Source organism: Oryx dammah, unplaced genomic scaffold (genome assembly GCF_014754425.2).
Source record: "Oryx dammah isolate SB20612 unplaced genomic scaffold, SCBI_Odam_1.1 HiC_scaffold_25, whole genome shotgun sequence".
Lineage (NCBI taxonomy): Eukaryota > Metazoa > Chordata > Mammalia > Artiodactyla > Bovidae > Oryx > Oryx dammah.
Window position 1 is genome coordinate 35,852,876 of NW_024070209.1, and position 23,763 is coordinate 35,876,638.

At 34.5% G+C, this 23,763-nt stretch overlaps 1 protein-coding gene across 2 annotated transcripts; it reads left to right on the top strand.

Moving 5' to 3' along the window:
• The first annotated feature begins 23 nt into the window (after window positions 1-23).
• On the top strand, window positions 24-23,763 carry ERLEC1 (endoplasmic reticulum lectin 1). Of its 2 annotated transcripts, XM_040224825.1 has the most exons (14): window positions 24-371; window positions 5,904-6,008; window positions 7,431-7,511; window positions 7,985-8,062; window positions 8,199-8,262; window positions 9,077-9,111; window positions 11,127-11,350; window positions 11,443-11,572; window positions 16,500-16,661; window positions 17,305-17,364; window positions 19,921-20,045; window positions 21,480-21,557; window positions 21,847-21,922; window positions 22,866-23,763. In XM_040224825.1, the coding sequence occupies exons 1-14, from the start codon at window positions 210-212 to the stop codon at window positions 22,935-22,937; spliced, it is 1,452 nt and encodes a 483-aa protein (XP_040080759.1). In that variant the 5' UTR covers window positions 24-209; the 3' UTR covers window positions 22,938-23,763. The 2 variants fall into 2 exon arrangements, with proteins under 2 accessions (XP_040080759.1, XP_040080760.1); XM_040224826.1 differs by lacking the exon at window positions 7,985-8,062 and having other exon boundaries at window positions 26-371.

Consider the following 23,763-nt stretch of genomic DNA (forward strand, 5'->3'; position numbering starts at 1 on the left):
GTTGATAGTCACCTGCCCCGGAAACGGTGGCGGGAAGCCTAAGGGGGCGGGGGCGGCGTTGCCGGGCTCTCCGGAAGGAGACGTGGCGGCGGTTGGGCCCCGGGCTGCCTGGACGCTTGGTAGTCCCGCCGCCGCCTCCTTCTCCTCCCCCTCCTCTCCTCTGTGGGCCGAGGAGGCTGTGGCGGCGGCTGGAGAACTGGCGGCGGAGGATGGAGGAAGGAGGCGGCGGCGCGCGGAGTCTGGTCCCAGGCGGGCCGGTGTTATTGGTCCTCTGCGGTCTCCTGGAGGCGTCCGGGGGTGGCCGAGCGCTACCCCAGCTCAGCGATGACATACCTTTCCGAGTCAACTGGCCCGGCACCGAGTTCTCTCTGGTCAGTGCCCTTGCGAACCCAGTAGCCATCTCTCTTCTTCCTGGCACTTAAGAGTTCGGCCCCTTCTCTCGGTATTCTACGCTTTTTCCCCCTAGAACCTCCTCTGCAGGTGCATGCTTCATTCCTAGTCCAAAGCTTCATTAACCCCGCGTTCGTTCATTCATAGAGCAAGTGCTTATCAAACACGTTCTGTGGATGTGCCTCTATGCCTACACATTCAGGATCCAGCGGTCACCTGCTCTCCCTTCTAAAGAAATCTGTCTCTCCAGTTTACCAGCACTCCCCCACTGTGGAAGCAGCTTTTCTAGAACCACGTCAGGCGCATGTTTTCTCTCTGGCAAGTCACCTGCAGCTCTTCCTCCACCAGCAACCTTCTCTCCTTCAAGGAGTATTACACACACCCTTCCTACACAATCAGTTGTACTGTGGATATGAGTTCCCTCTCATACTCGTTTTCTCTCTCGTATATGCACAGTATACATATACTGCACAGCTATTTTACCTTCAAAGTTGTCTCTGAGAAAGGGCTGTTTGGCCAGTGAGATGTTAACAACACTATGCAGAATGTCCTTTACAGTTCTGATGTATTATAACCGTTACTTAAGACTCCAGAACATGAGATTTTATGGTCAGTTTTCCTACACTGAAAAACATCTATAACCTCGAAGTAATGAATATTTGCAGTCCTTCCTTTGGGAAGCAGACTTCCGAGAAGTCTTCCTATCCATTGTCAGCCAATAAAAAATAGGCTCTTGTGATACTTACCGTATGGTAATTAATTCATTTATTTAAAATGGAAATCAGGGAAAATGTAATAGCCCACCTGCCCCTGATAAGTTTTTTTTTAATTATTCTTATTCCAATTATCTGCAGTCGTTCTACTTGGAAGACTATTTTAGTATATTGTTCTGTTACTGTATCACTAAAACATGAATATGTGATACTGTCATGTCAGCACAGAATGTCCCAGGATAAGGGATGTCATCATTTCCACAACCCAGATTTCTATTTGCTGGTGTTGTTTTAGCTAATATTTCACACCTGGTTTGTTCCTCCTTTCTGTTTTCAGTTCTTCCATTCTGATAGTTCAGTGATTCTTAAATTTAAGTAGATATTTCTCTGGGAAGCCAGTTTGTCTTTACATTAATGTCAGGAGATATTTTAATTAATTTTTATTGAAGTATAGTTGATTTACAATGTTAGTTTTTGCTGTACAACAAACTGAATCAGTTAAAACATATACATATATCCACTCTTTTTTAGATTCTGTTCCACTATAGGTCATTACAGAGCATTACGGAGAGTTCCCAGTTCTATACAGTAGGTTTCTTATTCAGAAAATACTAATATATTAAAATATTTATATAAAAGTTTGTTATAAGTCATCTACAATTTAGGAGATGAGAATATTTTCGTCCAACCTCTGTGATTATTTCTGAAGAGCACACTAGGCATGAACTTGGCAGATGTTTAAAGAATGTGGTCATTAAAATTTTTTACTCTACATCAATGTGGTTTTTTTTTTTAATTAAAAAAGGCATGCTAATATGTGGCCCTAAAAATTTACTGACCTATATGCAGATGACTAAAACTAGCCTTTTTAGAAGTTAATACCAAAACATTCCGTTTTCTTTCTGGCACTGTTGTTTGCTGGCTGCAAAAGGTTATGGAAAAGGATCTCAATGTATGGTGGACAAACCTTTCCTATATCTTGATAATTTTATTTTGAAATTTTGTTTTTAATTATTTTTATTTGACAACAAAGCATAATCTAAGATGAGCTTGCTTGAAAATTTGGGAAGAATTTTTTTCCTTTTTTTTAAGTTTGAGTTATTTTGGGGAAAACCTAGAGACATTTTCCTATGCCTTAGCAAAAGGCCTATGGCCCTCCCACAAAAATAAGCCTCAAGAACCATTATCATTGATCTGATTTTTTTTAATATTTTCTTGATCTCAAGGCTTCACTTCCCTACTTTGTGTAATTGAAACTACAGCCCTCCACACCTGTCACTGTCATTTTGTTTTATAGGCCAGTTGGGTGGACATTTGTATGTAACTGAGCAGCTGAATGAACTAGGATAAAGATCCTGTATCTCTCTACCACCTGAAATTGAGAGGGACTGGATTAAAAGATCTCAGGTTTTTTCAATCTTTAAAACTCTTCTGTGCTTTATATTCTCTTGCCATTCAGATATATCAAAATGATACATCATCTTTCAAATTTACTTAGAAAAATTATCAAATGCCAAAAAATATACATTTTTTAATGTTTCCAATTAATGATGATTATATTCTTTCTTTACTTGTATTTAGCAGTCAGTTTTGGTTTTGTGTGTATTTTCCTTCTGAAACATCATCTCTGTGTCTTTAAAATGTTCAATTATTCATTACTTCACACAGAATTCGTGAACATCTCCAAAGGAAAACCGCAAAATAAGTCTAATTTTCTTTGAACTTCTTTTGCTAATACAGAAATGTATTCCCATTTGAAAACAAATGCTACATTTGGGGGAAATGGTGACCATCTCCGTGGTTTGAATCATATCCTATATGTTAACAAGTTGTGCCACTGAGTTTATTTTACAGATTCTCCATAATAGCTTTCTTTCTCGTCCTCTGTCTTAATTCCTCCAGACTTGTGTCAAGCATTAGAAATTTCACCCTTGCCAAGATACTTTTCAAGTTCCTTAATCTTGAAGACTACACCCCTCCTTGATTAGTCTCATTATATTAAAATCTGATTTTTATCATATCGCTAATATTGCCTCTTACACTGGAAATACTTTACGGTGTCCAGTTATATAAAGTTTTTTTAAACACTGTCTGTGATTATGTGCATTCAGAATTCATTTTTTTAAGTAAAAACCTATTTTACAAAATCAAAAGGAAGCATTTTAGTTGATCAGAAATTTTTTTAAGTTAAAAAAATCACAAAAAGTTAACTTTTCTCCTCTAATTTCCATTATTAAAAAGTTGGGTAAAATTTGTTAAAAATGTTTGTGATCCCAATAAATGATACACTATTTCAGCAAAGAGTTTTCAGATAGAAGAAATGTTATTTGGTCTGTTCTATTGAAGAGGAAAGTAGCCTTTCCTATGGAGAAGGCAGTGGCAGCCCACTCCAGTACCCTTGCCTGGAGAATCCCAGGGACAGAGGAGCCTGACGGACTGCCATCTGTGGGGTCGCACAGAGTCGGACATGACTGACGCCACTTAGCAACAGCAGCAGCAGCAGCAGCCTTTCCTAAACTAATGAAAAACAAATCTTTGCAGCAACAACAAATCTTCAAATAAGAATAGGGATGGTTTCTATTTCTGTTACCTTTTACCTAAACCTTAAAAACAAGGAATAAATTTCATCATATAGGCATAAAACGCAAGATTATAGTTTTAATTACAAAGAAAGAATTGTCTTTCTTTGCTGTGGTTCCAAACAAGCAGTTTCTTTTTCCATTGTTAGCACTGTTCTGAACGTTTTAGTAAATGAGTCAGTATTGCTATTTAATCCAGTTCTGAACATTAGATTGCAGGTACTTCACAAATAGAGAGGAATGCATTTAAGTCATATGCTACTGTCAGCCTTCACTGCAGTACAGGAATGATTTCACAAAACTTCAAGCCATCTATTGCTAGCTAAATGAATGTGAGTCATTTGCACAACTCACCATCATATATTCTGACTATATCTGAAAAATACCAAAAGAAACAAATGTTATGTCTTAACAGCAGTTTGTTGGCTAAACTGAATAAATGTTTCTAAGTATCCCTTTATCATAAATTTGGCTTTGCAACTCTCACTTTCAAATCTCTTTGATTGCTGTCTTCACTTATAATGTTCTTTTAAATAAGGATCCTTGGTTATAGTCCAGGACACGACTGAAGCAACTTAACATGCAAGCATACACTGTATAGTAATCTAAGAAAATGTTAACCAAATTGATTCAAATATGTTAAAACAGTTAAGAGCACACTGAATATGGAACCAGTCTGCTAGGTTTTTTCTCTGGGCTGTGCTGTTTACTAACTGTGTTACCTTGGACAAATTATTTAAGCCCTGGGCTTCAGTTTCCTTTTCAGTGAAATGGGTACAGTGCTTGTTTTGAGCATTGATGAGATAATAATGTAAAGGGTTCAAATGGTACTGTCATATAGCTAATACAGTCAGTATTTACTGCTGTTTTTTGTTTTGCTTTATTATCTTGGGAAAACATCACCCTGATTTCTATTTGTGTTTAAGGTTTCAAGTACTACTGGTTTTATTATAGTTGTTTTGTTAAATTGAGGAAAGAGTAGAGGCCTATAATAAGGGTAGTTCTTTCATTACTAGGGATTGCCAGATAGTTTAGTGATTTTGTCTACTGTCAGAAGAGAAAAGAGAGAACTGAATTGCCACAGAATACTGCTCATAGACTTTGAAAACTTCTGCCTTAGCGGCGGTGGTGGTGGTTTAGTCGTTAAGTCGTGTCCAACTCTGGCAACCCCATGGACTGTAGCCCGCCAGGCTCCTCTGTCCGTGGAATTCTCCAGGCAAGAATACTGGAGTGGGTTGCCATTTCCTTCTCCATCTGCCTTAGTAGTTAGTGACATATTTTCTGTCACAAAGCAGAGATTTACTTTTTGTAAAATAATACCAGTTATAGTAATTGAAATGTTCATTTGAATTGTGTTGGTTCTTTTTGATTTATGAATTAGTTTGGTTTTATACTGTAGAACACTTTAACGATAGTCTTGTTGATATATACCATGAGTCAGCAAACTACACCTTTAGGCTGGCCCACTCCAAATTTGATTTCTATAAGGTTTTTTGGTTTGTTTTTTTCTCAGAATACAGCCATGCTTATTCATTTACCTAATAATGCGTGTGTACTTACTTCCTACAATGGCATAGCTGAATAGTTGCGATAGAGACCATATGACCCACAAAGCCTAAAATATTTACTCTCTGGCCCTTTACAGGAAAAATTTGCTGACCCTTATACATACTAAAAAAGTTACATTAGCACAGAAGATTCATAGTAATTTATCCATATGTTACCCAAATATGAAAATTACTGCACTATCTTAGGTTCAGATGTCCCATCAAAAAGAATTGAGAATAGTGGCTGTACTAGTTTGCATTCCCACCAACAGTGTAGGAAAAAAAAAAAAAAAAAGAATTGAGAGTATGTTCGTAAGGTGCTGTAGACTCTCATACATAGGTGGTAATAAGTATTCAGTGGTGGTGTATCCGTGAACATTCACTGCCTCTAAATGCTTTTTAATCCATATTATAACTTCAGTCTGTTGCATTACTACTTTTTTTTCTTTTTTCCTTTATACTCCAAACTATATTTTTGTTTCTTCTTTTTCTGTTACGTTGTAACACCAAGAAAAAGTCTTCATTTTATTTTGTCTTCATTTTATCATTAAAAAATATGTAGACTTTTTTCCTGCCTTTGGAAGTAAATATGTTTGAAAATCCTCTGTTGAAATGATAAATTATAGTTTAGTTTAATCAGATAAAATAATGTACATTTTTTGTTCTATTTCTAGCCTACAACTGGAGTTTTGTATAAAGAAGATAATTATGTCATCATGACAACTACACATAAAGAAAAATATAAATGCATTCTTCCCCTTGTGGCAAGTGGGGACGAGGTAAGTTTTTGTAAATACATTGATAATTCCTGTTACCAGACATTTATTTAAAACATTGCAACTGCATACTTTAAAATAAAATTGAGTGACAGGTTTCTCAGTAATGCTGTCTTACCATAAAAATAGTAATCACATTATTCCTGAATTCTTAGATTATGTATATGTGACATTTTTTATAAAGAACTGCTAGTAAATAAATCTGTAGGTACCTTGTACTTTCTCATTACCTTAGCTCTTGCCCGTTTCTTCCTCCTAAAATGCGCTAACTGCCTCTTATCCATCCTTTAAGGCAATGACTTCTTTCAAGATGAAACAGAGGCAGCATGGTAAAATGGAAAGGACACCAGCCTAGGAGCCAGGAGGCTGAGGTATAGGCTATAGTTAGCTGTGGAACGTTGAACAAATTTGAAACTCAATTCCTCCACTCAATAAATTTTTTGAGCTAATTACAGAATATTTTCACAATCTCTAAAATGGAAGTATTAAACTCAGTGAGTGCTTTCTTAAGAAGTTTTGTTCAGATTTAAGATCTGTGAAAGACAGCTATCTGTTTCATTTTATTTTAAACCTTAAAGACACAAATATACACATACACAATTATACACATATTTATGGCATTCAAGTCTGAAATGTAAAATTAGAAAACTGAGAAGTATCTTAAAACTTTCCGGTGTATTATGTAAGATTCAACTATTCGAGGCTTTTATAGCTAGAAATTCTCAAGTAGGTGTATAAGAATTGCTCAGGAAACTGATACTCAGAAACTTTTTTCTAAGAGAAGGAAGAATTGAAGATTTTTCTATGGCTCTGTGTTTTATACTCCAGTTTTTTTTTTTTTTAATTGGAGTATAGTTGGTTTACAGTGTTGTGTTAGTTTCAGGTATATAGCAAAGTAAATCAGTTATACATTACATATATACATTCTTCTTTAGATTCTTTTCCCATGTAGTCCATTACAGAGTAGTAGAGTTCTCTGTGCTATACAGTAGGTCCTTACTATTAACAGTTACCTATTTTATATATAATAGTTTGTATATGCCAATTTTGATCCCCCAGTTTAGCTCCCTCCCCCACCTTTCCCCCTGGTAGCCATAAGTTTGTTTTCTACACCTGTGACTCTCTTTTTGGTAAATAAGTTCATTTGTACCATTTTTTTAGATTCCACATATAAGCAATACCATATGATAGTTATCTTTCTCTGTGTGACTTCACTCAATATAGAAATCTCCAGGTCCATCCATGTTGCTGCATATATTTCAGTTCCTTTGAAAGAAATGGCATACCATAGGATCTTATTAAATCTTTTGACTTTTTCCCCTTTTATTTTCAAGCATTTGTGATTTGACCAGTGAGTTAATAGCTAAACAGCAGAGTTGAAGAAAGCTCCCGAATAATGATATTAAACTCTTAATTCTTTCATAGGAAGAAGAAAAGGATTATAAAGGCCCGAATCCAAGAGAGCTGTTGGAGCCCCTATTTAAACAAAGCAGTTGCTCTTACAGAGTATGTATTTTATGTTCACTTGATAATTAGAAAATAAATTTCTAGCAGCCAATAAACCCTTGAAAATTTAAATTCCTGTATAGTATTGTATATGCGGCAAACACCCAGTAATATCACTTATCAAATATATCACTTACCAAACTGAATGTTTAAAAAGAAAGTTTTCCTTATATACAATTTTAATAAAAAGTGTTCATTGTTATCTTTTAGGCTGTGTAGAAAATGGTCCCTTGGCTGGATGTTTATTACAGACCCCAGGTGTAGAACTATTTGCTTCACAGAATTTTTATATTTATCTAATTAGTGAAAACAGTGAATAGGCTTCAGAAATTTTATATTTTCTGAGGCATAGTAATAACTTTCATTTAATGAACGTTTATTCTAAATCTTGGGAGAAATCTACTCAGTTGCTTAAAATATCAAAAAGTAATTCAGTTGAGTTACGTGGCTTTTGTATACATCATCTCTCTTAGATTGAGTCTTACTGGACTTATGAAGTATGTCACGGAAAACACATTCGGCAATACCATGAAGAGAAGGAAAGTGGTCAGGTATTTTTTTCTTCAAACTATGAAATATGGAACATTATAAAATGAAAACTGTAATAATGAGGTTTTTTTTCATTTGTGTTCTTTAAAAATGTATTTACAAAATACTTAACTACGTTATTATTTTTTTTTAATATAGAAAGTAAATATTCACGAGTACTACCTTGGAAATATGTTGGCTAAGAACCTTCTATCCGAAAAAGGTTTGTTTCTACAGAGTGATTTAATAATAATGTTAGTATTTGGTTTAAAGTATATGTTCAAATTGGAATTTAAAAGATCTTGTGGGAAGGACTTCTCTGATGGTCTAGAGGTTACAGACTCCACGCTTCCAGTGCAGGGGGCACAGGTTCAATCCCTGGTCAGGAAACTTGAAATATCACATGCCACGTGATACAGCCAGTCAATTAAAAAAAAAAAAAAGATCTTGTGGGATACTTTATGAATTGTAAAACACTTAAATAAATTTCTAAACAATGCCTTAGAAAATTTTTTCAAAGAGATCTTTTCATTATTTTTTGCTTTAACAAACATTGTTGCTTTTTTTCTACCTGTTAATAAATTTTTAAGTCTGGTGAGATATACATGTCAGTGTTATATTTATATAGTGTTAGCTTTTGCTTGGTTTAAACAAAGTCTTTATATATGAAAATAGACATGTAGATATATCCCTCAAATTATGAAATGTTTTTATTAATCTCTATTATTCAAATTAGCCAACTCTTTTAAGAATAAACCCTTCACTGAGATAAAAACATTTTAGAAGAAAACTTGTGACCAGTTTTTATGCCTCAAGTAGACTATTTCCTAAATAAAGATAAAATAATTAAATGACTGTTCTTTCAAAAGAAACCATTTTAAGAAAATTAGCTTAAAGTAGTAAGATAAAAATTATGTGTATGCTTTGAGTCTTCTTTAGAAAGAAGTTTAAGGTTACAAATTGAAAACTTAGTCATTTTATGTCTTGTATATAAGTCACCACTCATTATTTATACTTACTTTTGTATTAATCCACAGAACAAGAAGCAGAAGAAGAGGAAAAATCGAAAGAGGCAAGTGATAATTGGTGATTTTTTACTCTGAACAGCTAAACACAAATTTATGTAACTTAATTGACAGAATATAGCCAAGTGTTCTTTAACTGTCTATCAAATACCTCAAAGGATTTGGTCAAAGAAAAATTGCAATCTGTTAGGTTTTTCTGCAAAAGTTATCCTGTATTGTTCTTATTTACTTTTAAGATCATACAAAAATAAATGAATTTATCAAAGATGTGTCTGGGAAAGTTTCTGTAATAGCATTATATCACTTCTGTGCTTAGCGGTGGTTCTTCCCCTCTATTTAACATTGCAAACAATTATAATAGGAGCTTTCACATTTTTTTTCTTTTGTTTGAACCCTGTCTCTGGGTAAAACAGATAAACTGTATGTGTAAATAACAAGCTACAAGACTGCAAGCTTCTTAAAAGCAGGGACTGTCTTTTATCTCTTTACTCTGCAGTGCAAAGTAGAATGCCAGATATAGATGAATGTTTATTGAATCTGAATGCATAATCGATGACTGAAAAGTAGGATTGTTTAAAAAAGAACAATTCCTTAGGGTGACTGATTACAATTTTAAGTGCCCTTGTGGTTTAAGGAATGACTTCTGAATCCTTAAAATTTCCATAAAGTTAAATAACTTACTGTTGGAGAATATTCCTACAAATGGTTTCATATCGTAATGATACTTTTATTAGAAGTAAAGTAAAATGGCAAAAAGTCTTACAAATTACTTAAAAGGGGTGCCTGTAATTTAAAAAGGTGGCTTTGGAGAAATTGACATAGCATTGCTATTTTAAAAGGTTTTAATTTTACAGACCACCTTTGAGATAAAATATTTATCTCAAAATATTTTGGCTCTGGAGGATAGCAAGATGGAATTCAAAGTGTGAAATGATAAAGGAAGAGAAAGAAAAGGGTAAGGGAAGAAAACTCACATTTTTGAGCCCCAGTTTATAAGCCAGATGCTGTGCAAGACATATAATGAAGAGTAATGCTCAATTCTCCCTATAGCCTTTGAAGTATGTATTATTATTCTGGTTTTACAAATGACAAGAACTGAAATTGGGTCAAAGTCATAAGGCTGGTGAATTCAGAGCTGCGATTTGAACCCAGGATTTTCTAATTCCAGACATTAGCATGAAAACAGCATACAAGAAACCTCAAAATATTTTTCTCTAGAATCTTTTATTTATTGCCTGTTTTGGATATAGCACTGACAGGGTACCAAAGTGATAGAAGATAAGTTCCCTGCCTCCAAAGAGCTTGCTTGGAGATACTATTAACAACATCTTTTTAAAGCCCGTCCATGTAATTTTTCTTGTGTTTGTTGATAAAAGTGTGGGAGCTAACTCCTTAATAATCCTTGTCTTCTGAGATGATCTCCTTTATTCTCCCATTCCGTAAAAATGTCTTCATTTGTCTTTTGTTGGCCTTGAATAGATTTACTTCAGAGTTTATATGCTGAGAAGGGTGTCTGTTAATAACAGGAAAGAAGAATAACCAGATTGAAGAATCAGTGTAATATTTAGATTTCTGTTTTAGAAGATAGTATTAACTGTGTAGCCCCACTTTTTGACGAATCAAACTTCAGACTTATACTAGAATCTAAATTCTAACACAGGCATCCACTGAGGGTTTAGTGAAGAAAGCTTTGACCAGCCCAGTATAGGAAGTTTCTGTATTTTATCCTGGTCTCTTTCTTTGTAACTATTGAAGATAATTCATATTAATTATGTCTTTGTAATCCTTTATATAAATGTACATCTTAATTTTAGCACCAAGTAAAAATTTCCTTTTATGCTGTATTAAATTAGCTCTAAAAATATGTATATATTCAAGTAAGAATATGAACCAAAAGAGCATTAGGAGAGCTTATAGAAAATACAGAAGTGTTACCATTATATTAAATAAATGTTAGTTTATAAGTAAAATGTAGTTTTCTTCCTTTCAGAATAAGTGCTTCTCCCATCCTCACCCCACCTTTATTTCTAATGAAAAGTCTGTCTTATACTCTTTTTTTAAGATTCCCACTAAAAATATCGAAGGTCAGATGACACCCTACTATCCAGTGGGAATGGGAAATGGTACACCTTGTAGTTTGAAACAGAACCGGCCCAGATCAAGTACTGTGATGTACATATGTCATCCTGAATCTAAGCATGAAATTCTTTCAGTAGCTGAAGTCACAACTTGTGAATATGAAGTTGTCATTTTGACACCACTCTTGTGCAATCATCCTAAATATAGGTAGGATGTGGATTTAATATTTTAAACATGAAATGCACACATGATCTAAAATGCTGTATGCTTAGCTTTAACACTTTGTTCTCACCGAACAGATTCAGAGCATCTCCTGTGAATGACATATTTTGCCAGTCACTACCAGGATCGCCGTTTAAACCCCTCACCCTGAGACAGTTGGAACAGCAGGAAGAAATACTAAGGGTGCCTTTTAGGAGAAACAAAGAGGTATGAGCATTATCTAACAGTATTTTCTCAGTGCTTCCATTTCCAAAAATCATAGCATATATCAGTATTTTAATGATTTCTGTGGTACGGTAATAGTAATTTATTATCCTGACTCAAAACTGTCAATTCCAATTCTTTTGATTTTAATTTTCCTTATTCTAGTACTTCCCAGAAACTATTTTAGCATTTTCTTACACTCATGATTCCATAAGATTTTAAAGTTTGGCATCCTGTTCATTTCAGTTAAATTTTTCAGCTAGTTAACTTAACTTCCCAGCTAAGCCTCTTGAAAAAATAGACTACAGCCCATCTCCTAATACTTTATTTATTCTTCAACTCATTGCTATTTATTATCAAACCATCATTCTGTCATTCTCCTTAAATGGTTCCTACTAAGATCAACAACTGTCTTTGGTTCTAAATTTGCTAGACATGTGCATAACTTGGTCTTAGCTGAACATTTGAAGCTTGAACTTTTTCTCTTTTCTTTGCTTCAGTTCATTACCTTCCTTGTTCTCTTCTCCTGTGTACTAGCTCTTTCTCTAACTCCTGCTGCTTAAAATGTTACAGTTCCCTTGGCTCTGTTCACAGATCCTTTCTCTCCTTTTTGTACATTGTCTCCTTAAGTAAGCTCATCTACGACCATTCTCTCAACTCACATTTTCATGCCTGTGTATTATAAATATATATCTACAACCCTGACCTTTCTCCTGAACTCAAATCACAATCACAATTATTAACATGTATTGAATCTTTACTGAAGAAGGGAGTGGCTACCCACTCCAGTATTCTTGCCTGGGAAATCGCATGGACAGACAAGCCTGGTGGGCTACAGTACATGGGGTCTCCAAAGAGTCAGACTTAGCGACTAAACAGTTGAGTCCTTACAGCTATTATCTAATCCTTACAACAGCATATAAGATATATTATTACCCACCTTAACAGGTTAGGCAACTAAGGTTCAGAGGGGAAGTGACAAGTGATGGGTTAGAGATTACAATTAAAGTAGTCTGATTCTAGAATCTGTCCCTCTTAATCACTTGTCTCTACTGCCTCTCCCTTTTGATATGCCATCTTCCCTTTTCATCTGCCTATTGGACATATATGGGGCTTCCCTGGTGGCTCAGAGGTTAAAGCATCTGTCTCCAATGTGGGAGACCCAGTTTCGATCCCTGGATCGAGAACATCCCCTGGAGAAGGAAATGGTAACCCACTTCAGTATTCTTGCCTGGAGAATCCCATGGACGGAGAAGCCTGGTAGACTGCAGTCCATGGGGTCACAAAGAGTCGGACACAACTGAGCGACTTCACTTTCTTTTCTATTGGACATATATACATTTTCAGTTTTCTCAGACTTATCTTTTTTTTCCTCTTTCACAGTGACACTTTTCTTGTCTTTGCCATTCCTTTTAAAGCTGTGTGCTCTAGCCAGTTGCCCAAGTCAGAAACCTGAGTCATTCTGCTTGTCTCTCAATGCTGTCAGTGTTATCCTCTGACTGCTTTTCAAACCTGTCTTTAGTTCAGAACCTCATCATTTCTTAAGACCTAAAACCAGTGTCACACATCTTCCTTCTAATCCTTCCCAAACAGCTGATAAAATGTTCTGTCTGAAATGAACATTTGATAATTTATTTAACTGTTTGGTATTCAATGCGATCTATAAGTCCATCCTAAAGGAGATCAGTCCTGGGTGTTCATTGTAAAGACTGATGTTGAAGCTGAAACTCCAGTACTTTGGCCACCTAATGCAAAGAGGTGACTCATTTGAGAAGACCCTGATGCTGGGAAAGATTGAGGGCAGGAGGAGAAGGGGACGACAGAGGATGAGATGATTGGAAGGCATCACTGACTCAATGGACAAGGGTTTGGATAGACTCCGACAGTTGGTGATGGATAGGGAGACCTGGCATGCTGCAGTTCATGGGGTCGCAGAGTTGGACATGGCTGAGCGACTGAACTGATACCTCAAGGTGAAATTGTTGTTCATACAATCATTTTATCAAAGAAGAATAGAAGACCATTCATGATATGGCCTCAGCCTCATCTCTCATTTCCATTCCTTTGATGCCAGCTATTTTGAACAACTTAAGCATTTCCTAAAAGTACCACATTCTTTCCAACCTCCTTGCCTGTGGATATACTGTTTTCCCTCTTCTGTTGTCTTCTCCCCTCCCTCCGTACACCTGATGAACTCATAGAAATTTGTCAGGGGTAGGCTTGAAGATCTGCTTTCAGTGTCACTTTGTTTGCAAATGAACCAGGATTTCTAATGGATTACTTGCATATGAGATCAATGTTTCCTCTTCTGTGAGCTTGTATTTTATTCAGCCCTCTGGTATAGCACTTACATGGTTAAAATAGGTTGTTTTTCCTATGGTTCTTCATTAAAAGGGAGGGAAGATTTTTAAAATTTTCATTACTTGGAGTTTCCAGCTTCTTGTATGATACCTAGTATGCTGTTAATATTTAACAGTGGGTTAATTAAAATTTAACTACAAGGCCTTTATCGCCCCTTCCTCTTGAATACTTATTGTGAAAATATTGCCAGACTCTTTGTGGATGTTATGAACCCTGCCATTATGATAAGGAGGAAACATTATCTTAACCGTAATCTGCATTTGATTTGAAGTGCTGTATTGAAAGATTGGAAATGGAATTATTTTCTCATCTTCTTCTTGATAATGATTTCAGTACTAACAAGTACTTAAAAGTCAGCCCCATCAAATTCTTCACAAACCCAACTTTAATTATTCTTCAAGGAAGAAATGCCAGTTTATTTTTCTTTTATGTGTTAAATCCGCAAGTTGAGAAAAAAATTTTTTAAGCTATAGATGATAGCTATAATGCTTTCAAAATACCTAGCATCTTGATAGTACATGGTGTATATGAAATCTTAGGTAATACTGTGAGTAATTACTTAGAACTGGTCATCTTTATCTCAGAATAATTTTTTTAGAAATTGAATTTATTACACATAACTTTTTTTTTAAATATTTGGCATATGATTTGCCTTTCAAGTATGAACTAAGCTTTACCATAAAGAATTTTTTTTTTAACAAAATATATATTTGGCTCTCCGATTGTTGTATCCAATTCTTTCTGACCCCTTGGGCTATAGCCTGCCAGGCTCCTCTGTCCATGGGATTTCCCAGGCAAGAACACTGGAGTGGGTTGCCATTTCCTTCTCAGGGGATCTTCCCAATCCAGGGATCGAACCCAGGTCTCCTGCATTGGCAAGCAGATTCGTTACCACTGAGCCACAGGGGAACCCCTATGTTACTATACCACATTAATTTGGAAATTACTGGATTTATTAAGAATCTATTTTCTAAATTTCCAAACCCTGATTCAAAAACTACTATCATCTTGCTTTTATTGGGGTAATTTTCCTTAAAATGAAAGTAGATGTTCTATCCAAAAGAAACAATAATAAATGGTCATGTTTCTTCTTACCTCTTCCCCTTTTCTCAGCTACAGGTTTCACTGTGCAGTATTCTTTTCTTCACTGACCTTGCTGTAGGTCTCATGTATTCTAAGTAATTGTTTTACTCTATTAGACCTTATCTTCTTATGAGTAGTAACTATGTCTCCTTCATTTTTAATACTCAGTATTTAAAATAGTGCCAGGAGCATAGTATAGGCTCTGAATGTAGAAAGAGCTACATTCTATAAATGTAGAAAGAGCCATGTAAAAGTCAAGGTTTTTTAAAAAAAAAATGAGAAGGCATCTTGGCAGTCCTTGTTCTTTAACATTGAAGAAGAGAGAAGATAAGCTCATTGGTTTCCAACATAAACATCCAGTGACTCCTGTTACACAAGATGAAAACAAGAAAAGAACCAAAACTGGCCAATGGCAACTACAGGAACGACATACATTTTACTGTTTAATTTCTTTATTGTTATTTTATCAGTTCATTGGTACACTTATTCCCTCAGTTGTGGTCTAGATTCATTTCCTCTCTGCTCACTGTCAGTACCCAGATAGTGTCCAGATTCTAAATCATTGACTTCTTTCATAACTGTCCTCTTCTCTCCACCCCACTTGTCACTCCCTTACGTTTGAGTCTCTTCATCTCTGGCCTGGGTTACTGAGCTCCTAACTTGACTCTCCACCTCCAGATTTGTTACTGTCCCTTCATCCCTGTGACTGCTAAAGTAATTACTTAAAAATCTGATCATACCATATCTCTGCCTAAAACCTAAAAGTTAATGTTCAGACTTAGCACCACATAGTTTTCTACCGTGTGGTGCCTGCTTCTGTCTTTGGTTTTAACTGTCATACCGTACCACACGTCTTTGCTCTTAGCTCTCTCTCACGGTCATGTGCACATACCCAGAACACATAGCAGACCTTCACATGAGTCACAAATTATTAATGTTTCATGAATTCAGCAAGGGTTTTCTCTTTGTGAAGTCTTTATGTTTCAGTTCTTCATCAGTCTGTTTGAATCACCCATACCTCTGTGAATCTGCTATTCCCTGTACCCTTCCTTTATTACACTACAGTTTGCTCCAGGGCAGCAACCAGGTCCTGCTACATTTGAATAATTACAACTAACATTCATATTCATTCCCACTTAGCCCTTTATTAGCCTGCTTATTATCCTTTCTTTATAGATAGTAACCACATTTTTTAAAACTAAATATAATCTAACAGATAGTGAAGTACTTAATAAGAATAATAAGACAAAACATATGAACTAGAAATTATCTCTGTATTGTTAAGAATGGTCACCATACCTCTAACTGGTAGATGGAACTAACACTTGACTAGAGCTTTCTCTACGCTATTAAGTGTTGCAAAATTCATTTTCTTAAAGCACATTAAAAATGAGTAGACAACTTTTATTTTCCAAATTTTCCAAAGTTAAAAAATAATAATTTAAGTCATATTGAAGCCTATAAATATGTGTTTGTTTAATTTTAGGAAGATTTGCAATCAACTAAGGAAGAGAGATTTCCAGCAATCCACAAACCCATTGCTGTTGGTTCTCAGCCAATGCTCACTGTTGGAACAACCCACATATCTAAATTGACAGATGACCAACTCATAAAAGAGTTCCTTAGTGGTTCCTATTGCTTTCACGGGGTGAGAAATAAACCTTCAGTTTAAGTATTTATCTTCCAGCTTTTACTTTGTATGTTATTTATCAAGAGACATTAGCAGCACTGAGAAAGATATTTTGTATATAGAGAAATGGCACGATTCTGGAAGCTTTCCAACAGAAATTTCTCTACATCTCACTTAAGGCATAGTCATTATAATTTCTCTTTACTCACAGGCTAAAACTTGACCTTTACTTGATAAAATATATATATATATATATATGAATTGCTTATTTAAATAAGCAATTCATGTGTGATTCTGACTAACTGCTAGAATGGGCACCAATGATTATATAGCCTGTATTTTAGTTATGAGCCTACATTAGCTCATTTAAAACTTGAGCTAATATCTGCAAAGGTGGAATTTTGCCTCTGACTCAGAGCTTCAGTTGAAAATATGGTTATAAGTAGAATTTTCATTTTACTTTATTTTACCAAGAAAGTTATTCTCTGTATGTCCATTTTTTAAGTTTATTAATAATTTTTAATTGTGATTTTCAACCATATTATTGCTAGTACAATTTTTTTAATTACACATATGTCCATTACTATCATGTGGCAATACTGAGACAAACCCTGGTACCCCTTTCTCTGTACTGAAACTTGATCTGTTTCCTTTCCTGTAGGGTGTTGGTTGGTGGAAATATGAATTCTGCTATGGCAAACACGTACATCAATACCATGAGGTATGGCACAGCATTTATATCATTCTATCACTAAATGGTTTAAAGTTTCAAAAATCTATTGTGGAAAAATAGAGGAGTGGGGTTGGTGTTACTTTTAAATATGACATGATTTTAATATGGAAATATTCAACAAAACATCTCTAAATTCTGGGAAATGGAAAGCTTGTTGTTAAGACTACATCAGTCATCTTAAAGTAACTTTGTTTATTAACTACTCAAATTCTTGCATAACTGTCAGTCTGGAAGAATAATACACTACTATGACTAACCTCTTCAGCTTTGGCTAAGAAATTAGTCATTTTATAACTCATATTTAGGAACGTGAATGGTAAGATAAAATGTTGTCACTAGTGTCAGTAAAATAGGATAAATACAGCAAGTTTCTCAGCCAAAAGAAGGTACCATAAGGTCCAAGTTTAAGTTTTAAGATTAAATGCTCTTTACGCTTTCATTTATACTGTCATAAGTCAGCATTCTCTCACACTTGAATCTCACACTTTAAAGCTGCTTAAATTCTGAAGTTCAAGCCCAAATAGTTTTATTTGTACTTTGTTTAGTAAGGTAAACTACTAGACCCTGAAGACAAACATTAATATTAATAAATATTGATTTGGTTGTTTTAAAAGGCTCTTTATTCCCCAAAATAAATAACAACGGGTAATTAGAAAATACCATATTTGCCCTCCTGAGATGTTTTGAGCTGATCTTAAATTTCATGATGGATCATATCAGGAAAGATCAACTCACTTTCCACATTTAAATCATTCTAAAAAAATGTATGTGGCGTCTGTAAACTAGGACTCTTTTTTTCTTCCATTAAACCTGAGCTGTCCCATTTCATCATGCTTTCCTCTTATTCTTGCTGCTTTGTAGAAGTTTTATGTATTTTTAATAACATTTATTAATATAAAAAAGATAAAGTACCATCTAAGTACAGTCCGGATAATACCCACTGGTTTTTGTTTTTTTTTTTTTTAATTAAAGGAATATGTGCCAGAAATATAGAATGGAATGAAAAGTAAAATTCTCCTCCACTATTGTCCCATTTTTCAAAAGTAACAGCTGTTAACATTTTCTTAGTTAACAACCAAAAGGGAAAAAAATAATGCATATACATAAATTTTGATATAACCTTTTTATTTATACAGACAGGATATACTGAATGCACTTGTTCTTTTCACCTAGTATCTTGGAGATCTTTCCATGTCAGCAACAATTGATTTCATTTTTTTCAGCAGGTACAGAGAATTATGCCTATACACACAGTGTACTAATTAGATCTCTACTGATGATCTTTGAGTTGTTTCCAGTGCTGTGATAGCATCTTAGTGAACATTTTTAAATAGTTGCGTTTGTAAACTTTTGCAAGTACATTCATAGTGCACACATCTAGAAATGTACTTAGTGGGTCAAAATATATGCATACTGAACAGTTGCCTGCAAAGGTTGGATCGTTTACATTTCCATTAATAATGACTGTTTTCCTATACACTTGCCAGCACTAGGTTTTATCAAACTTACTTTAGCTAAGGTAGTATAACCTAGAACTTTCTGAGGAACTCTGGTAGGAACTTTGGGGTATACAAAAACAATAGTAGCTAACAAACATAGTACTCACTGTATACCAGGCACTATTCCAAGTACTTTACACATAACATATTAACTCATGTAATGCTCATAAGAGATGAGTATTGTTATTCTAAGATAAGGAAACTGAAGCAAAGATTTAGTAACTTGCCTAAAATCACATAGGTAGTAAATGGTGAAACCAGAATTCAAACCCAGACAATCTCTATAGCCACCCTCTTATTAAACAGTTTACTATGCCAGGCTAATACCTGTCTGTCTAGGAATTTGCGGTGTGGTTGCTAAAAGAATGTTTAATGGCTCTGTCTCTTCCACTGGGCAGTAAGCTCCACTATACAGTGGCTATGCCTTTTTGCCTCTGTAAGGGTTTTTAATTCTACTCATCAGATGTATACTAGTACCCAACATGGTCCTTGGCATAAAATACAAAGAAAAAAAAGGAAGACAGGAAGGAAAGAAAAATGAGAGAGAAGGAAGAAGTCCATGTAAAGGGCAGTATAGGGTGCATCATGTCAAATGTATAATATGGAAACTTGTATATAACAAGTAAGAGATAGAGGCCGAGATTTAAGTAGGAATCACAGTAGTATGTAGTTATAGTATCTAGGTATGAGAGAGTAAACTGTAGTTGAGGGGTGAGATGCTGGCAATAGACCAATAGAAGAGTGAAGCCAAGACCATCTCCAGGAAAGTGACAGGACTGATAAATGTAGAGTGAAGGGCAACAGAGTCAAAAATAACTACATCTGGACCTAACCTGACTAGAAAGTGCCAGTTTCATAATTCAGAGAACAAGAAATAAGCAAGAATGAGCTCAAATTTCTCCTCATCAAGTTTGACTAACATTATTACATCTAAACAGATGTCCAGTGTGCAGTTGAAGATAAGTTCTGTAGCTTATAGCCCATCAGCATAAATGTCACCTTGATGTCAAACATTCATTGTCACAAATATTTTTTCATATATTAGGACAAGGATAGTGGGAAAACCTCTGTGGTTGTGGGAACATGGAACCAAGAAGAACATATTGAGTGGGCTAAGAAGAATACCGCTAGAGCCTATCACCTTCAAGATGATGGTACCCAGACAGTCAGGTAAATACTAACTTTATTTGTCTCTGGATCTTAGAATATTTAAAACTCAGAATATTGGAAAATGTTAATTTAAAATAAAATCTTTTTGTTATTTTTTTTTTTCTGGGACATTTTTTAGGTTAGTTTTTTTAAAAGAGGAAACAACACAGTGTAATAGTTAAAGAGGAGTTTCTAAAGTCAGATACCTTGGATTCAAACACTGGTGACTCACCTAATACCCTGGGCAAATTACATAGTCTTTGCAAGCCTCACTTTTCATGTCTAGTAGTATTTGCCTCAGAGAATTGTTATAACATTTAAATGAGGTAATTGGTGTAAAGTGTAGTGCCTGGCAATTGCATGCAATGAACTTTGACTACTTCCTTTGACAGTGTTGGTGTTAGTAACACTGCTGCAATTCCAGGTATTAGGTCTAACCCTGTTATAAAGCATTTTACCCCTTCATGTATAATCTTTACCTCTTTAAGTTACTTAATTCTCTTTAAATATACTCTAGCATTCTCCTTTGTTATTTAACTGTTGTGCAGTAGTGGTTGAAAATAGTTAAAGAATGTTTTTTTGAAAAACTACTTCAACATTTCTTTGGGCTATTAGGTATATCTTGTTATAGCAGAAGGAAATTAATCTCTTCTTACCCAAGAATAACTAAGCTTTAACTTTTCTTATAGTCCATTACCCAGTGATATTAAATCATTCATTCTTTTTCCTTCTCAAATGTTAACTTTGTCCTTCCTAGCACAGATGGTATTGAGAGATCTGTTTTTAGAATGTACTGACTTCTTGGACTGACCAAAATCAAAATTAGCAAAGTTAAGAGATAGGCATTTAAGTATTAATATACTAAACAGACCAATTTTTTAAATGTTTATATTTTTCAAGTGAAGGTAGCTCATGGTATCATGTGCAACAAGTATTGAAGCACACAAGTATGAAGCTAACAAAATTAAACTTTTGTTTAGTTCCTGCTCTTTGGAATTTATAGCTTAGCATAGGCTTTACCTTCTTACTCCTGCATTACATTATTTTAAGGAGTGCAGCTAAATGGAGGGTAAGAAGAAGGGAAAACTGACAAAGCAAACAATATTTAGAGTAGGGGAAAAGAAGAGCTGGGGAAGTGCTTAACTTTAAAAGAAAACTTTTTAAAAAGCAGTTTAACCTTAATTATTTGTATACAAGTAAATAATATGCAAGTTATTAATAAGATCATTCTTCTTAGTTAAACCACTAAGAAGTATCTCAATTTGATATTCTATAGAACCTGAAAGACTTTCTCTGTGACATAACCTTAAAATATGTATTTTTAAGGAATATAGTTGGATTTTTTTACTTAATGCAAAATTGAGCCCTCTAACCATCTTCTCACCCTACCCATTAAAGTTACTCTGAATGAATGAAGTTCTAATTTAATAAAACTTGCTTGTTTTTCTGACTCAGGATGGTGTCACATTTTTATGGAAATGGAGATATTTGTGATATTACTGACAAACCAAGACAGGTGACTGTAAAACTAAAGTAAGTTTTAGTTTCCATGCTTTATGCCTTTCTCTTTAATTTGCTTCCTATGGGCAAAAGTTTATATAAGATATAATTATATTTATTAATAATACAAATTTTTCACAAAATAGTTTTATTACAAGATAGTAAAATCTTAATTGTAATTGTTATTTTAATAGTTACTGTCAAATTAGGCTATTTCAGTTATTAATTGTACAGAACTACTTGCAGGATATTTTTATTCTTGAAAAGAAAAAAAATAATTTTGTGTGGTTTGGGCAATAGCTTAAAGTACTCTCTGTTTTAGGTGTAAAGAATCAGATTCTCCTCATGCTGTCACTGTATATATGCTAGAGCCTCACTCTTGTCAGTATATCCTTGGGGTAAGTGGAAAACTAACACTCAGGAATTCAGTTTGGGGCCACATTTTAATGTTTAGCATTAAGTCTAGAAAGGACATTCAGTAGTCTCCAGAATTTAATATAGCCCTCATATCACCTCTGTAAAAATTGAAATCTTTGTTACTGAGGAATAATTTATAAAATTTTTAAAATGCCAAGTTCCTAAGTGTTGAGTCTGAGTTTTGGGAAAATTTTGCCCATCATCTGTTTCTAGGACTCTGATTAAAACGTGCTAATTTCAAGTTGTCCCCAAATCTTCTTTTATCTTATTCTTACCTTTTTCTTGTGTCAATTTGGGTCACATCTTTTCTGTTGAATTATCTTCAAGTTCATTGATTCTTTCCTCTGCTATGTCCTGTTCACCTCTGAATGAATTTATCTCTGCTATATTTTTCATTTCTAACATTCCTCTTCAATTTTTTTTTTTATGGTTTTATTTTCTCTGTTAAAATCCCCCATCTATTCACACATGTTGTCTATGTTTTCCACTTATTTCCTCTAATTTCCTCCATTATATTTATTATCATTATCTTGAATCTGGTAATTTTAACACCTGGCCCATCTTTGGCCATTTTTCTTTACCCTTTTCTTGAATGGTGCAACTGATTATTTTGCCATATTATTCTACATTTTGTTATGTAAGACCTAGCTATGTATTTCTCTCTTGTTCTTGCTCTTTACTCCTTTTCTTTCTTATATCTTTTACTTAAAGATAAAAATAACTACTTACCTATCTAGCATTTTATATGGATGACTAAAAATTGTTTTCTAAAAAATTCACTTTGTAGAAATAACATTGGATGACTTATCCAAAAGAAGGACTCATATAAATTTATTTATCAAATTTATATGTATTCATTTAGCAGAATACTGAATAAAGTATTCAGCTTAGCAACTTTAAAATGGTTTTATTATCATTCTTTAGGTTGAATCTCCAGTGATCTGTAAAATCTTAGATACAGCAGATGAAAATGGACTTCTTTCTCTCCCCAACTAAAGGATAACAAAGTTCAGGGGAAAATAACCATTGGAAGTCATGATAATTGTCTGACCATTGTCCTGTTACAGAGCTCTCAGTCACTGGACCTCTTAAAGGATTGTATAAAAGGACTCTCAACCACTTTGTGAATATATATGTGTATATAAGAAGTTATTGATAAACTTCTAAGGCAGACATTTGTCTCACCTTTTTCATTTTGTGTCTTAGGAACTGATTGTGTGTCTTTCTTTGCTTGGATGATGTGATTCCAAAATAAATCTTGTCCAAGCAATTTAGAGTTCATCCTAATGAAATGTCATATAATTGTTGTACCTATTGAAAGTTTTTAAATAATAGATTTATTATGTAAATTATACATAGCTAGTAGATAATGAAGAAAGAAATTGATAGGTTGTTTAAATGAGAGACTGTTAAATATGTAAATTCTAGTGCCTGAAATCTTTTCAGCAAATTTTTATTTAGACTGCTCTCTGCCAGGTATTAAACCAGAAACTGGGCACACTGTGAAGCCTCATGTGTAAATTTTCTTTTCCTCCATTAACTTCAAGAGACTCTTATTGCAATAGGTTGCTTCTCTTTCAGAACTTTTATCTATCTATATCATATCTCCTTGACATGAGTGTGTTTTCCCCAAAAATATGTACCTGGTATAGACAGTAAATCATTCTTACCTTTTGATTTAGAATGATTAATCTTAACAAAGCATACTGTGCTGGCTGTCCTTTGTACTTGCCTACTATATACTACAGATTTTAGTTCTGGACAACTTTACATCACAGTATCTATTTTAAAGTGAATAAACTGTCCACAAACCGTGTTGTCA

Excerpts from the sequence above, each read along its gene's own strand:
- ERLEC1 (XM_040224825.1), top strand. The coding sequence starts at position 210 with ATGGAGGAAGGAGGCGGCGGCGCGCGGAGTCTGGTCCCAGGCGGGCCG. Across the intron at positions 372-5,903 it reads CCGGCACCGAGTTCTCTCTG|CCTACAACTGGAGTTTTGTA; the intron begins GTCAGTGCCCTT and ends TTCTATTTCTAG. Across the intron at positions 16,662-17,304 it reads GTTCCTATTGCTTTCACGGG|GGTGTTGGTTGGTGGAAATA; the intron begins GTGAGAAATAAA and ends CCTTTCCTGTAG.